At 46.9% G+C, this 17,145-nt stretch overlaps 1 protein-coding gene across 4 annotated transcripts in view; it reads right to left on the bottom strand.

Moving 5' to 3' along the window:
- Positions 1–17,145, bottom strand: part of LOC119167684 (uncharacterized) — a 276,153-nt gene that overhangs the window by 149,273 nt on the left and 109,735 nt on the right. For all 4 annotated transcript variants that reach the window (XM_075865901.1, XM_037419204.2, XM_075865903.1 and 1 more), the window contains one exon: positions 13,926–14,769. In XM_075865901.1, coding sequence (XP_075722016.1) covers positions 13,926–14,769 — 844 coding nt within the window. The remainder of the gene's footprint in view (positions 1–13,925; positions 14,770–17,145) is intronic.

The raw sequence follows: 17,145 nt of genomic DNA, 5'->3' as shown, positions 1-17,145 counted from the left end.
GTCACGGCGCCCTGGAGGTCTTCATCACCGACAGAGGAACGGCATTTACTGCTGACCTAACTCAAGCGATCTTGGCATACAGCCAGACAAACCACCGCCGGACGACAGCGTACCACACACAGACCAACGGCCTCACCGAGCAGCTAAACAAGACGATCGCCGACATGCTGGCAATGTACATCGATGTAAAACACAAGACGAGGGACACCATTCTTCCATACGTGACCTTCACATACAACACGGCGGTGCAGGAGAAGACGCAGATATCTCTATACAAATTGGTCTATGAAAGGAGCCCGGCAACGACGCTCGATGCCATGTTACCCAACGTCACTATCGAAAAAACCTCGATGTGAGTGAGTACCTTCAACGCACCGAAGAGGCCCAACAACTCGCGCGTCTCCGTATCTAGAATCAACAGATGACCGACAACCGCCGTTACAATCTTCAACGACGCTTCGTGGAATACCTGCCCGGTGACCGTGTTTAGGTGTGGACGCCATTACGCCGACGTGGACTAAGTGAAAAGCTTCTACGACAGTACTTCGGACCGTACAAGATGGTTCGACGTTTCGGCCCATGTGATTACGAGGCTGTCCCCGACGGCATCACTCTCAACGACGCCGACCGCGACCGGGAGTCGTCCATGTCGCTCACCTCAAGCCGTTTCATGCGCGTTAACAAACAGAAACAGTGTTTTTTGTATTATTGCTGTATCGTAATTTATTTATTGTACCTTTATCTTTATTTAAAGCATCGGGACGATGCCTTTTTCAGAGCAGGGCAATGCCACGTTTTATTTCTCAAGTTTCGTTATCGCCCCAATACACTACACAATTCTCAGCGCAAACAGTGCCTGCAGTTTTCGAGAAGCTTCAGGACTGTAGTAGATCATTTCGATAAGATCACGCCCACTCTGCGAACTGTACAGATTATTCCGGAACCTACATCACCGCCAGCGATAACGCTAGAACCTTCGATGCCAGGAGTATAAATGCCGACGCACTTCGCCACTTGTCAGTAGTTGATCCACGGCTGACGTTTCGTTCACTGCTATCTGTGCAAGACTGCTACTGTAATCGGACTTTCCGTTTACCAGGCACAGGTTCGCCCAAATAAACAGTTAAATCCCAACATAAAGTCTCCTGTCTTCGGTCACGTCACGACCCCGTGACAGTATTATCGCCGATTTATCGCCAACTTCTCGAAGATAGCTGAACCTCTTACACGACTCACCCGAGTTGACGTGCCCTTTACTTGGAGCGCAGAACAAGATACAGCGTTCACAGAGCTACGACAGAGAATCCAAATAGCCCCTGTTCTTGCCCATTTCGATGAGGACACTGGTACAGAAATTCATACAGATGCCAGCAACGTCGTACTTGGCGCTGCCCTTGTACAACAACACGGCGGCGTTGAGCATGTATTAGCTTACGCCAGTCGTACTCTTTCTCAAGCCGAGACCAACTATTCTACATCAGAAAAAGAATGCCTCGCAGTCGTGTGGGCAACGACCAAATTTCAGCCTTACCTCTACGGTCGTCCCTTCAAAGTGGTGACTGACCACCACTCGCTCTGCTGGCCGGCCAATCTCAGAGATCCATCTGGCCGTCTCGCTCAGTGGAGTTTGTGTTTGCAGGAGTTCGACATTAAGATTGTGTACAGGTCAGGGCGCAAACACGTAGATGCCAACACGCTTTCTGGAGCGCCTGTGGGACACGCTGTCAGGGGCTACGAGGATGAAGATGGCTTTCTCGGAGCAGTTAGAGATTGCGAATTCAAGTCAAAACAGCGGACAGACCAAGAATTACGCCCAGCTATTGATTCCCTGGAAGGCCGGAACTCTCAGGTCCCTCAACACATTGCTCGCGAGCTGTCTCTTTTTGTTTAAGAAGAGGCATTCTTTACAAGAAAAATGCCCATGGTAGCGACAAAGCCTTCCTACTCATTGTTCCTACCGACATGCGTGATGAGATCCTCCTTGCGTGCCACAAGCCCACATCAGGACATTTGGGCTATTCGCGAACTCTCACCAGAGTATGCCAACAGTATTACAGGCCGCGACTATCAACTAGGGCACATTGCTATGTGAAAGGCTGCCGTGAGTGCCAGCGTCGCAAGACCCTGCCTGACCCGCGAGCCTGCTCCAGCCGATCGCACCACCATGGACACCGTTTGACCTCGTGGGAATGGACCTTCTCGGACCTTTCCTTTGTCGTTCTCTGGGAACAAATGGATTATAGTTGCGACAGATTATCGTACTTGTTATGCTGAAACAAAAGTGTTACCCCATGGCACGGCCTGTGAAGTTGTGCAGTTATTCGTGCACCAAATCGTCCTACGGCATGGTGCCCCATCATGCGTGATTACGGACACAGGGACGTTGTTTAGCACGAATGATGGATGACATTTTTAAATTCAGCTGCACAAGTCATCGAAAAACGATGACTTATCAGCCGCAATCCAATGGACTGAGAAAGAGGCTTAACATGACCATAGCAGACATGCTGTCAATGTACGTGGACATACAACACAAAACCTGGGACGAGATTCTTCCATAAATCACGTTTGCTTACAATACGGCAACGCAAGAAACAACGCGATTTCCGCCTTTCCGACTTGTTTACGGACGCAACGTGCGAACCATGCTCGATGCCATGCTTCCGTGTGACCAAAGCAATGAACTTGCTCAAGACGCTGGGCAATACACTCAATACGCCGAAGAAGCTCGTCAGCTAGCCCGCATAAACACCAGTCACCAACAAGATGCAGACGCACGACGTTACAACCTCCGCCATCGAAATGTCACCTACCACCCTGGAGACCGAGTGTGGGTGTGGATCCCTGTCCGGCGACCAGGCTAATCCGAAAAACTCCTAAGCCGTTATTTTGGACCGTACAAGGTTCTTAGGCGAGTCACAGATGTTACCTACGAGGTATTTCCGGACGGCGCAGCGTCTTCTCGTCGACAGCTTCAGCCCGAAACCGTGCATGTCGTTCGGCTGAAGCCCTACGTGTTACGACAAGTCGTGGCATTGCGTTGCTGCTGCTGTTTGTGTTCTCCTGTGTTTTTATGTGTTCTCCTGTGTTGCGCTTGGGGCAAGTGTTGACAAAACTTCTTTACTTGCACTGTGAGTACTGGCACTCTCCCTCTTTTGGTTCTCTATATCTGCGTGTGTATGCCTTCATATTTTTTTTACGTGCATTGAGTCGATGCTTTCAAAAGGGGCGACTAGTGCCATATGGTGTGCTTTAGTGAGATGCATGAGTGAAAGAGGACAAGGACAATCTATCTAAGCTGCTGCTTGGCTAGTCGACTCAACGAGCCCATTATATCAAGTTTGTCGTCAGAAACGTGACAATACGCTCTTCCGCAGAACATCACTGTATTGCGACGAAGGTGGTTTAAATGTATTCACAAATCAACCTTATCCTTATGTAACATTTTCTGTAAATTTCTGTAGATTTACATGTGTTATATGGGCAAAAAAATTCACCAGAGCAAAAGACAACTACAAGGTTGGTTTGTATATACCGGACTACAGTCAACTCCTCCTAAACAGAACTCGTCATTTATCAGAAGTTTCATTCAAGCAAAGTACACTTATTTAGTGAACCAAGACCTTTATTCAAATTGCACAAATCTCACCTTGCTCATCTCATGTGGATGAGTAGGATAAAATAAGGGGAGCAGAGTGGTTTGTTTGGCAAGCTTTAGTTGATTTTTCACAAAATACGCACCCATGCCTGACAAACTATCATCACATTCATCGCTGAAAGGTTAATTCTCATCTTGAACTTCAGCAATAATTTCCTCAACAGTCTCTTGACGACAGGTACAAACATTTTCATCAATTGATTCGCTGTCCTGCAGCGTGAAAGGGGCAGAGGGCATGACCTGACTGAATACTGTCTCAATGTCGGCATCAGCAGGGCTTTCTTCTTCATCAGGTACTGCTTTCTTGGGCTTGAAAGCTACCACTGTGAAAGCATCTGTGTATTGTTGTTGCCTTCACTTGCTCTCAGGCACAGGCCAAAATGTGGATTACCGCCAATAAATCTATGCTGTAGAACTTCTCGCTGCCTGCTCTAAGCAGCATTTGATGGAGCAATTGTCTGAATAACCCCTTGATCCATCGGCTGGATTACTGCCGTTGCATTGACTGGCAAGAATGATGATGATGATATATGGTGTTTTTTGATGCAAGGGCCATTTGATGGCCAAAGAGCGCCAGTTCATGGGCCAAGGAATGTGGACAACGATTGTGATTAGCGGCTGTATAAGGGCCATAAAATTCCTCACGGTAAGGCGGGTAAAAACATACAAGTAATAAAATCATGACCATGCCGTGACAGGTGTATGTGGTGCGAATAGATGACAAAAGTTGGTGATAATAAAAACGATGGTGGACATGTATGGCATTAGCACAAGTGCCTCACTTGTTCATACCCTTGCATCCAAAGCCCGTGAGGCAAGTGCTTTGTTGTGTAGCCACCGCAGCGAAAACCTCTCTGGAGAGGTCGTGCTATGGAATGCCCGGGTATATGATATGAAAATTATGAATTTCTTTTAAAAACACTAACAATGATTTATAACTAAAAAGCGGTTCCCTACCAATGAACATTGCAGGGTGTAAAGGTATATGTTGTCGGTAGGGTAATGGAAAATGCTGTTTTCTTAGAGTTTCTAAGTCTTTGGACTGAATTAATATGTGAAGGACTGTTAATGCTTCACCACATCTGTCACACAATGGTGGATCACCACCGGACAAAAGATATGTGTGTGTCGTGTATGTGTGTCCTATCCTCAGTCTCGTTAGTATTATCTCTGTATGACGCGATTTTGATATTGGCAGCCAATGACCAAGGTGTGGCTTAATAATGTGTAGTTTGTTTTGTGTGTGTGTATCCCACTTGCTCTGCCAGTAGTCCCTGAGGTTTCTCTTGAGAGACGGCTTAAGATCAAGGGCCGGGATTAATATGGGTGTAGGGGCAGTGTTTTTGTGGACGGATGCACCGAGCTGATCCGCCCTCACGTTGCCTTGGATCTCACGGTGCCCTGGCACCCAGCACACAACAACATGTTGTTTGAGTGTGTAGAGTGTGCATAAAATGGAGTAAAGTGAGACAAGGACCGGGTTTTTTTATTTTTTAAGACTGTGCAGAGCCATTACCACACTGAGGGAGTCTGTATAAATTACTGCTTTTTGTATTTGTAATTGTTTGATGTGTTTAGCTGCCACAAGTATCACGTAAGCTTCCACTGTGAAGATACTTGTGCCTGGATGTAGAGGGCCAGCATCCGAAAAGGATGGGCCGACAGCAGCGTAGGACACAGAGGAGTTGGACTTGGAGGCATCTGTAAAGAACTCAGGACGTGTGTATTTGTGTTGAAGTTCGAGGAAGTATGTTCGGATATGGGCAATAGGCACATGTTTTGTAACTTCTAGAAAGAACACATCGCAGTCTATAGTCTGCCATTGCCACGGTGGCGGATATGCTACAGGAGCCACTAAACTGTCTTCTAGTGAGACTCCAGTTTCCTCAGCTAGACTTTTCAGACGAACTGAGAAGGGCTGCCTCATCGAAGGCCTGTTTTGAAACAGAAATGAGCTCGGCAAATCATTAGTAGTAGAGTATGAGGGGTGCTTCTTATCTGCTTTCACATTAAGGAAATAAACAAAGGACATATAAGTTCTCTGCAGATGAAGCGACCACTCATTTGACTCAACATGAAGGCTTTCTACGGGGCTGGCGCGAAAAGCACCCGTAGAAAGGCGGATGCACAAATGGTGCACAGGGTCCAGCATCTTCAAAGCACTTTGAGTTGCAGACTGATAAACAACGGCCCCATAACCTAAGCGGGTGTGAATGAGGCTTCGATACAGATTCATGAGGCATTGCCTATCACTACCCCAAGTAGTACGTGACAACACTTTTATAACACTCATGGCTTTTAAACATTTTGTTTTTAAATACCTTATGTGCGGTACGAAGGTCAACTTGTTGTCCAAGATTAAGCCTAAGAATTTATGCTCGGCTTTGACGGACAGACGTTGCCCGTTCAGTCGAATGTCAGGTTCCGAGTGCATGCCTCTCTTTCAAGAGAACAAGACACACGTGCTTTTTTGTGAGTCAAGTCGAAATCCGTTTTCATCTGCCCATTTGGAGACCTTGTTTAAACCCAGCTGAACCTGCCGCTCACACATTGCCAAGTTGCATGACTTGAAGCCAAGCTGAACGTCGTCGACATATGTACAATAGAACATATTGCGGAGGATGGACAAGTGCAAAGAATTCATTTTGATAATAAAAAGTGTGCAACTAAGCACACCACCTTGTGGCACGCCTGTTTCCTGGACAAATGTTTGGGAGAGAACACTGCCCACACGGACACAGAATTTCCGGTTTGACAGGTAACTTTCGATTATATGAAACATTCTTCCGCGCACACCAAGGTGGGACAGGTCTCTTAGAATTCCAAAACGCCATGTTGTATCATAAGCCTTTTCGATATCGAGGAACACAGAGAGAAAATATTGTTTATGGACGAAGGCGTCTCTGATCTGTGCCTCGATACGAACAAGGTGGTCTGTGGTGGATCTACTTTCTCGAGACCCGCACTTAAATGGGTCGAGCAAATTGTTTGTTTCAAGGATATGTACAAGTCGGCAGTTTATCATTTTTTTGAAGACTTTGCACAGGCAGCTTGTAAGTGCAATAGGCCTATAACTTGAAGCTAAAGAAGGGTCCTTGCCCTCTTTCAAAATGGGAATAATAATAGCCTCTTTCCAGGAGGTAGGGATAATGCCAGAAAACCAGATAGCATTGTACAAACAAAGTAAGGTTTTTCGTGTTTCGACTGGTAGGTTTTTTAACATTTCATACACCACACGGTCAGAACCTGGTGCAGAAGTACTGCAAGAGTTCAGAGATGTTCGGAGCTCAGCTAGACTGAAAGCTTGGTTATATGTCTCGTATCTAGTGGATTTGTGTTCTAGTTTCTGCTTTTCTATTCTTGTTCTGTATTTTTGGAAAGTGTCAGTATAGTGGGACGAGCTGGATACCCGTTCAAAGTGTGCACCGAGGAAGTTTGCCTGATCATCCAAGGTATCACCCCGAGTGTTTACGAGTGGAAGTGTGTGTACTTGTTTTCCTGCTATCCTACCGACCATGTTCCAGACTTTAGCCTCCTGTGTGTATGAATTGATCCCTGACAAAAACTTCTGCCAGCTTTCTCTTCTGGCCTGCCGAGGTGTTCTCCTGCCTCGAGACTTTATTTTCTTGAAGGTGTCAAGATTTTCGGCTGTTGGTGAGTTCCGAAGCAACCTCCATGCCCTGTTCTGTTTCTTTTGCGCATTACGACACTCTGTGTTCCACCATGGGACGTGTCATTTGCCGAGCATTCCAGATGTTTGCGGTATGCACTTGGCTGCTGCGTCAGTTAAAAAAGCTGTGAAGTACTGCACAGCTTCATCTATGTTTAACCTACGTATGTCTGTACAACTCAAACGTGTAGTGTTATGGAACTGTTCCCAGTCTGCTTTGTTTATCAGCCATTTGGGAACATGTAGAGGACATTCATATGTTGTTTGTGAACTCAAGACCACAGGAAAATGGTCACTTCCATATAGATTATTTATGATTTTCCATTTAAGTAGGGGTAAGAGTGAAGGTGATACGATGCTGAGGTCTATAGATGAGTAAGTTTTGTTGGCAACGTCATAGTAAGTTGGCTCTTTCCTATCCAACAAACAGGCACCGAAAGAGAAGAGAAATTGTTCAATGAGACGACCTCATGCATCACAGCGAGAATCGCCCCACAGTCCACTATGTGCATTTAGGTCCCCAAGAAGCAAATAAGGTTCAGGCAGTTCGTCTATTAAAGACTGAAATTCACGTCTTTCAAGACGTTGGTGGGGAGGTACATACAAAGAGCAGATGGTGACGAGTTTGTTTAGAAGTACCGCTCGAACAGCCACCGCCTCAAGGAATGTCTGGAGTGGTAAATGTGTACACGCTACTCCTTGGTTAATAATAATGGCTACGCCACCGGATGACGCCACAGCATCATTTCGGTCCTTTCGGTATATGATGTAAGCATGTAAAAAATTTGTATTGGAGGATTTTAGGTGTGTTTCCTGTACACACAGCACTTGAGGTGAGTGTTTGTATAAAAGCTCTTGTACGTCGTCGAGGTTCTTAAGCAGTCTTCTGACGTTCCAATGTATAATTTGTGTTTCCATATTGGAAGTAAAGTAGTGCTGTGTGTACGTTAAGGGAGTGACTTGTTTAAGCTGAAAGGTCGAGCTCAAGTAACAGGGCTATTATCAGGCCCTGTTATGAGCTTTTTAGTTCTCTTGGCGCGCTCCAAAGAGTCGCGCCGTTCTTTTGGCACTAGGGGTGCCGCCGTATCCATTGCCTTCTCGGAGGCACTGGATGCCCGCTCATGCGAGCTGGTTTTTCGAAGCTTGGGCCTCACCTGGCGAGGTGAGGCCTTGAGACCCGAGGACCCTGGTGTCTCTGGTCTCTGTTCAATAGTAGGCGGAGTAGACTCAACTACTGCCGCCTTGGGGGCAGGCGCCACAGCCGATGGCAGGCCGAAGGAGTGGCGAGGGCTGGAGCGACACTGCCCCCTGGCGCGCCGCATCAGCATATGTGGGGCCATAAAATGGCGAGACTCTTTTTCTTGCTTCTTTAAATGTAATGTTTTCATTTATCTCTAAAGTGATGATCTCTTTTTCTTTTTTCCAGAAAGAACAGGAACGTGAGTACGCGGCATGATTACCACCACTTTCACACAGTGTGCAGGTGCTTCGCAGTTGTCGGACGCATGGCCCACGACTCCACACAGAGCACAAGTTTTCCAGCCACGACAGCTTTGCGAGCCGTGGCCATATCTCTGACATTGGAAGCAACGGCGGGGGTTGGGAATATATGGCCTCACGGATGTCTTTGTATACCCAGTCTGAATGGTTTCCGGCAAATCGCTCGAAGCAAAGGTCAGTACTAAGTGTTTGGTTGGTATTTCTTTTTGATCTCTTCTTATCTTAACACACTGTACGTTTGTCACGTTCTGGCTCTTCCATCCTTTCAGAAGTTCAGCTTCGGTCAGGTCAAGCGAATCTGCGTCCGATACGACCCCGCGAGGTGAGTTCATGGACCTGTGCGGCGTAATACTGATGGGTGTGTCTCCAAACGTTGTGAGGGTGTTCAGTTTATCGAATTGGTCTTTGTCAAGTATCTCAAGGAGTAGATCTCCTTTTTGTACCCTTGTACACGGCATCCAACCTTGTACCCGGCACCGAGAGTTTCAGTTGAGCATCTAGCCACTACGAAGGGGGATACAATTCTGGCTTGCTTGTTAGTTTTTTGGCAGTGTATAACAGGGAAATGAGGAAAGATTTGTCTTGGCCAGATGAAAAAAATTGATATCTTCGGTGTGTACCCGCTTTGAGGAGGCATGATCACTAATTAAAGGGAATGCTTTGTGCATGCTAATTGTATGTTGTTCAGCAGCGTTGGCGGCCACCCACCACAGAGCCCAACGAGGGGACACTGCAAGTTTGCGGATGCTGAAAGCTTGCAGACGTCAGCCGTGCAACCCTGCTATAACCCAATGCGCCTAGGCCAAGGTAGGCTATTTGCACAGGGTTGGTTAACCCTTGCCGCTGAGAAAATTGGAAGTAAGCAGAAGAGAGAAGTAGACAGGAAAGCTAAAAAAGTAAGAAAGACGAAGATGTAGGGAGAGAGAGAGATAGGAAAAGGCGGCGGCCGATTTCCCCTGGGTGGGTCAGCCCAGGGGTGCCGTCTACATGAAGCTGGGGCCAAAGGGGTGTGTTGCCTCTGCCGGGGGGCCTTAACGGTCCAATCACCCAGCGTCGGCTCAACCCCCAGGATCCCCTTTTCCCCGGACACAGCAAAGCCACGCACGGCTAGGCGTGGAAGGGAGTCGAAGCTCCCCCGTTAGCTTGGGTCCGTGGTGTCGCTACACACCAAACGCCTACTTGCGCAGGCGCCCCTGCGGGCTTGACTGGCAAGAACTCCAGAGTGATGGCTTGAAGTCCTTGAACCTGACCGTGGGCTGGGCAATTATCCACGATGAAGACAACCTTCCTGCCATGCCTCATAAATCTTGCGTCTTCCTCCCGAAGCCAGTTTTCGAAAATGCCCATGGTCGTCCACGCTTTTTCGTTGCCATGGTACACAACGGGAAGGTGTCGAACGCATCTTAAACAACTTGGGTGCCTTTATTTTCCTATTACCAACAGCTTCAATTGCTCATCTTCTGCCATGTTTGCACCCACCAGCACAGTGATACGATCTTTACTGCATTTTCCTACTGGCTTCACCTTTGAAGGTGAGAGTTTTTTATAGAAGCGCCTCATAAAAAAGGGCCATCTCGTCGAAGGTGAAGACGTCTCATGGCTCAAACCTCCTCAAAATTTTCTTAATCCACCCCTGTTGTCAGTCGGTGCAAATGTCCCTGTTGACTGCACCACTCTCACCTGAGATTGCTTTGAAGACTAGGCCATGGCGTGTTTTGAAGCGGCTGAGCCATCCGTCGTTTAGGACAATGTTCTTAACACCTGTTTGCATGGCGATCTCTCGAGCTTTCTGTTTGAGAATTCCTCCACTTATGGGCAAATTGGAACTCCGTGCACCCTTGAACCACAGAAAAAGAACTTTTTCTATTTGTTCATAAGGCGCCATCCGTATCCATTTAGAAAGGCCTTGTTCTTAACAGTGCCTTCAATCATTTCTCCGTCTTTCCAGATCCGTGACAGCGTCGATTTCGGGATATATTTTTCCTCCACCTCCATCTTGGGCAAGCTACTTCGATCGAGCTCCTGAAGAATTTGCAGCTTTTTTTCAAGCAAGAGTGCATGGTGCGAACACTTTCTTTCCGTTGGGCTAAAATAACACCATGATCCACCGCACTTAGCCGCACAAATAGATCGAACACACAACTGGCTTGCCGACTCTGCTCCCACAGCCATAAGCGAGAATGACTACTGAATTAGCTTGTCTCGATCTCGAGGTGTTTTCATGGTTGTGAGACTACCTTTGGCATGAACGAGTCTGTGCTGTGTTTAGAGTTTGTGCCGTTTAACCGTAGGTGACCAATAAGCACTGTTTCAATTAACCGATGAATTTTACTGCGCAACACATTGAAATCCAGCCATATGGGCCCGTTTAGTTCCGTTAATGAGGCATTTTCGTTTAGGCGAGTTTCGCTTATTGGGAGTCCACTGTACTTCGTTTACCGTATAGTCGCAGGGCCCCTTTAAAACCAACAGGATGGGTACCAAGGAATGAAAAACGCAGCCGAAACAGCAGAGAGTGATGTAGAGTAAGAAACTGCAAGTTTGAGATCATTGAGACTGTCCTTCGTCCTGCAACAGACCTACAACAGGTTGGTACTGATAACGATGATAATATACTACATAAAGAAAGGTTTCTTGTGTTGGACAGTTATCGTCACTAATGTTTAGGGTAATATATTTTGGCTCTAATGTGTACAAAAAAAAAAGATTACTGAAGTGCGAACAATGATGAAGTTCACCCAAGTATTGAAAAGATGTCAATCAAAAGAGGCTGGTCGATACACTCCAACTCACTTATACACCAGAACACAGCGAGCTCAGTGCTTGCTGCCATATTTAAAAGTGCGTGGCGCCATCTGTTGCAAGCACAGCGAAGCAACCCCCTCAACTGCCAAGCAAGCAGACGCTCTGCAAATCAAACGCTAAACTTCACCTCCCGAGTCCGATCGTAAGCATGTTTCGCGCTGTTCCTTTTCTGGAATTTTGTGCTGATTTCATGTGAAACGCCAAGGAGACCTTCCTCGACAGTCCGGAATGTCTGCAGCACATGCATCGCTGACTGCGGAAGCAACTCGTTCAGTTGCGTATTATCCTACTTCTGAAAGAAACGCGACCAGCACTGCAGCCTGCCTTAGCTATGACAAGGCAGAATTTGCGCTGTAAGCCGTCGTAAATGTAGCGCTACAATCTGGCGCCTACTTACGGTCATGCACCGCATGTGTACCAATTGCCGGCCCTGCCGGGCAGTCTAAACACACACACGATGCAAAAGTGCCAGCCAGAACAAAATTTTAAAATGCTACGGTGACGCCGGCTGAAACCACTTATAGATTAAGTATGCTTACTCGTACACCTTACTAGGCTGGTGGTTTTGGGACGTTAAATCCCACATATCAATCAATTAAATCAACACCTTACTGGGCTCGTAGTCTTTCCTGTAGATTGCGATTATATCCTACGGCGGCGGAGCAGAGCGTTTGTCGTTGTGGACGGAAATCTGTGCAATCGCTAAGCACCACACTGGCACGATTCTTGCGATGCGCTGTGAACATCACAGGCAGTGCTCAGCAATCTATTCCTCTTGCACTGGTTGTTCTCGCATCAGATGACAACGCAGTGGTGCCCAGATGATATTTTATAAGCGGGCGCAGTGCGAACAGGTGCGTTTTCGCTTTTTCAACTCCCAGAGCCACAACTTGCCTTGCTAGCGAGGCACGCCTTGGCAGTTGCAAACAAATTACGGCGTCTTTGAGAACGAGGATATACTCCCGAAAGCGCCTGGGTGCGAGATAGGCGTGCTCTCGTCTATAGCGATCCCAGATATAACTATTAGTTGGTTATAACGACTATATTTCGGTGTACTTACGATCTTATGTTACCCTGTGAAACTGAGTACACATACAGCAAACATTTTTTAAAGCCTCCTTCCTACTCATACAATGAACCTTATCGTTAGATTGCGGCAAAACTATGGCGCATACAAAGCAAAAAAATATGTTAAAACAAGCATTCTAAAGCATATGATAGGCGTGTGCTCGCGTGTGCCTCACTGCAGTTTAGTTGTGATGAAGAAAACATAAACCGCGCCGAGCACCACACGCTGATTTCGGATGTTGTGAGCGTCACTCTTTCCGGGTTTTTCTTCACCGGCAGAATGTAAGTGAGAGAAAAAAAAAAGACGAAAAAAAGACAGCATGAAGACTTGCGGTCAGCTTTCCAAGGCAAACTTTTCTGACGCTGTTCTCGGCATCTCGACGGCGGACGATGCCTTCGAACAGAAGCGCTAACTTTTGTACCATAAAAGTTAAGTGTGGCGACGCTAAACTTTCTGACACTGCAATGTGCCGCAAAAGGTTTTTCACCTTTCAGTAATGGCTGAGACCGGTCAATCAGCGATAACATTAGTGACAATGATTTCAGCGAGGTTGCGGTGGTGTCTTAACGAATAAGCATCAGAAAAGAGCGACGGCGGGTGGCCGGTAGCGATCATTTTGACTCATCACCGGCAAGCTTACCACAGTACTCTGCAGAGAGCTGCTCGGCAGAGCACTCTGAAGAGAGCAGCTCGGCAAGTTCAGTGCCGCCTCATCGTGCGAAGCCACTTGCATGCATTGCTCGCAAAATTCTTTGTTGTGTTAAACGAACAGGCTACTCCCTGCACCCGAGCACGATCCCGAGTGAAGCATGCGCGAAGAAAGCACAAACGGGTGCATACATAGGAATGCAAAAGAACTGGCATGCGACGGCGAGAGCCGAGTAAGCGACGTGCTACACGAAACTGGCCAGGGATAATTAGTTTGATGTGGCGGTAGCATGCTTCAGTGGAACGGTGTGAGTTCACTGCGAGCGTGCTTGAATTCACTCATCAGCAAACGGGCGTTGTTTAACACCCGAAAAGGTTTAGCTTGCCAAAAGAGGTGCTGTTTGCTCTTTAGAAGAAAAATACACAAAAAAAAACGGTTTACCAACTTATTGGACATAGAAGAACGGGTCCATATACAATGAACTACTGATACAACGACCATTTATCGCGGCCCTTTCGAGTTCATATATTATAAACCGGTTTAACCATATACTAATGAAAGAAAAAAAACTCACGAGCTTGCTTCGATGAATGCTGGTTGTTTGCTCTGTACAACACTTGGAAGGCACTGAACAGGGGGAGCCTGGCTGGCTTGGGCCACATCCTCATCCAATACAGCTCGGTCCGTCGAAATGTCAGTCAAGCGCACTTCCACTGCCACCGGCGACTTGTCTCGGTTCCCTGGCGTCGAGCCATTCTGTCTCGCTTTCAGAACCTTGTAGATGTCCCAGGCAGCCGTGTTCCGCCAGTAGTCGCTGCGCACATGAGGTGTGACGAGAGTTGCCTCTTTAGGTGGCGTTCTTTTGTCTTCTCCCAGCGAAAGGTCAGACAGTTCGCCACCTTTGAGAAAATCCCTCACCACCACCACTGGGCGCTTTGAACTTGAGCTTACAAGTGTGACTGCAGAAGGCTCTGATATAGGGGAGGTTGCCTGCAAATGTTTCGATATCCGGAACTGTCTCAATGGCTTTCCCTGAGAGGACATGCTGCTTGGTGCCACAATCTCTTCCAATATCTCTACTGAGTCATTTGCTGCGCCGTCCTTGATAACAACACTGTCCTTGCTTGGTGATGAAGGCCCTGTCTTCATAACTTTGTCGTCATCAGATGGGGAAGATTGAGGTGAACAAACCTGCTTTCGGGGAGGAGAAGCCGACTTTAGATTGCTAGGCTGTGTGTCTGTAACTTTTCTTGGGCGAGACTTGTTATTGGAGGCTGCCACCAGACTTCCACTGAGCTTTTTTGGGGAAGTTGCTTGCACATTGTCCACTTTGGCAGCGTGTCTCAATTGTTCCCCAAGCAGCTCGGTCGCCGCTTTCTGCAGCCCGTGGCGTTTCAGAAAATGTTTGTTGGCCAACCCTGGGTAATAAAACGGTGTCAGTGAGCAAACGCGAAATTGAACAAACAAAAAAAGGAAGGCTACGCAAAAAGACAGCAGCAGCAAGCAATACGTTTGCAAAACAAAACACATGTAATACCAAAATAATTTACCCAACACTGCTCATTACGAATTTCTATACAGCAGAACCTTCATTAAATAAAATGACAGCCGTGTTCTAATTATTTCTTTAGATCAGGAAATACCGTATTTACTCGCGCAATAAAACCACATTTTTTTTTCAGAAAAGTTGACGCCAATTTGGGGGGAGGGTTCATTACACGGGAGAAAAAAGTCGCGGGAGTTATAACACTGAAAATTTCGTATGATTGTATTGGCCCGCGAAACCTGCGAATCTTTTTTGTAGCCCAAAGCTCTTCCTGTTTTCTCCCGTAAGGAACATGCACGGATCAGCACCAAAGTGTCCTCCAGCTCATCATCATCATCATCAGCCTGACTACGTCCACTGCAGGACAAAGGTCTCTCCCATGTTCCGCCAGTTAACCCGGTCCTGTGCTTGCTGCTGCCAATTTATACCCGCATACTTCTTAATTTTATCTGTCCACCTAATCTTCGGTCTCCCCCTAACCCGCTTGCCTTCTCTGGGAATCCAGTTAGTTGCCCTTAATGACCAGCAATTGTCCTGTCTACCCGCTACATGCCCGGCCCATGTCCATTTCCTCTTCTTGATTTCAACTATGATATCCTTAACCCCCATTTGTTCCCTACTCCACTCTGCTCTCTTCTTGTCTCTTAAGGTTGCACCTATCATTTTTTTTTTCCATTGCTCGCTGCGTCGTCATCAATTTAAGCAGAGCTCTCTTTGTAAGTCTCCAGGTTTCTGCTCCGTAGCTAAGTATCGGCAAGATACAGCTGTTATATATCTTGTTCTTGAGGAATAGTGGCAATTTACCTGTCATAATTTGAGAGTGCTTGCCAAATGTGCTCCACCCCATTCTTATTCTTCTAGTTACTTCAGTCTCATGGTTCGGCTCCGCGGTTATTACCTGTCCTAAGGAGACATAGTCTTGTACAACTTGAAGTGGACTATTGCCTATCTCGAAGCACTGCTCTCTTCCGAGGTTGTTGTACATTACTTTCATTTTCTGCAGATTAATTTTAAGACCCACCTTTCTGCTTTTTTTGTCTAGCTCCGTAATCATGAGTTGCAATTCGTCCCCTGAGTTACTCAGCAATGCAACGTCATCGGCAAAGCGCAGGCTACTAAAGTACTTTTCATTAACTCTTATCCCTAACTGTTCCAATTCTAGGCTTCTGAAAACCTCCTGTAAGCACGCGGTAAATAGCATTGGGGAAATTGTGTCCCCCTGCTCATAGAGTTTCCTAAATATACATATTGTCCAGCCACTCAGTTTCTATGCTCCAGCGCATGCAGCCGTGTAGCTATAGCGTACAAGCTGAACGCGTCCTGCGCAGCAGGTATCCAAATAAATTCACTTCGACAAACCCGACAAGAAAAATGCAGCAACAGATGGTGATGCCCTAACGTTGCGGGTGCACAACGTGCCGTCACGGTTGCGCTTTGCATGGCCTCCTAAATGGCGAGCGCGCAGGGTGCGCCCATCGTCTCGGAGGCCATGTGCTTTGTTTCTTGCTTTGTTTTCGTGCCGCTGTGCTTGCATGGCACTATAAGCAAAAAGGTTTCTCCTGCATTTGACAAATGGCGCTCTACCGCAAAAGTCACGACTTTTAAATTTTGATTGACAAGGTTCGCGCTGCTCACAAGTGTTTAGCATGGTTGCCTAGCTATTTTTAAAATTTTATTGCATTGTTATTTTGTAAATTAACATTTCATTTGTTTCGATCGTCAACGGCGCTGGCCATCACACAAAAATACAGTCCTACCCCGTTACACAAAAGTGACGGGGCACGGAAAAAGTTTGTTGTAGTGAAATCGAAAAAATAGAGCTGCTCTGAGCTAGCAAAACAAAGGAATATTTATTCTAAAATTTAAAGTGTCCGCTGCTTCCTATTCTTTTCCAGCAGTGTCACGACGCGATTCTCACTCATGCGTAGCAAGGCCATGGTGAAAAGCACGCTGAAACAACACTTTCAACTGCTTTCGTTAACGAACCACAGTTGCATTAACACGTTAACACCAGCAGCTGTCAGCCGTCTTATCCAACAACGCTGAGATGGAGGCAGAGTATCGTGGAGTGGTGGCTTTTGCCATATTCTATGCCATTCTTATCATCTACCACTCGCTGCTAGCCGATCGGAAAAGGCATCGTTCTGCGGTTGCACCCACCAGCTGCGTGCACTCTGGCTGGGTGAAAGAAACCATTCTTCACGACTGAGTGACTGAGTTTCAGCCTCTTATCGTCTACGGCTCCAAG

The sequence above is a fragment of the Rhipicephalus microplus genome, chromosome 6 (genome assembly GCF_043290135.1).
Source record: "Rhipicephalus microplus isolate Deutch F79 chromosome 6, USDA_Rmic, whole genome shotgun sequence".
In the NCBI taxonomy this organism is placed as follows: domain Eukaryota; kingdom Metazoa; phylum Arthropoda; class Arachnida; order Ixodida; family Ixodidae; genus Rhipicephalus; species Rhipicephalus microplus.
This window is presented reverse-complemented; position numbering and strand designations above follow the sequence as displayed.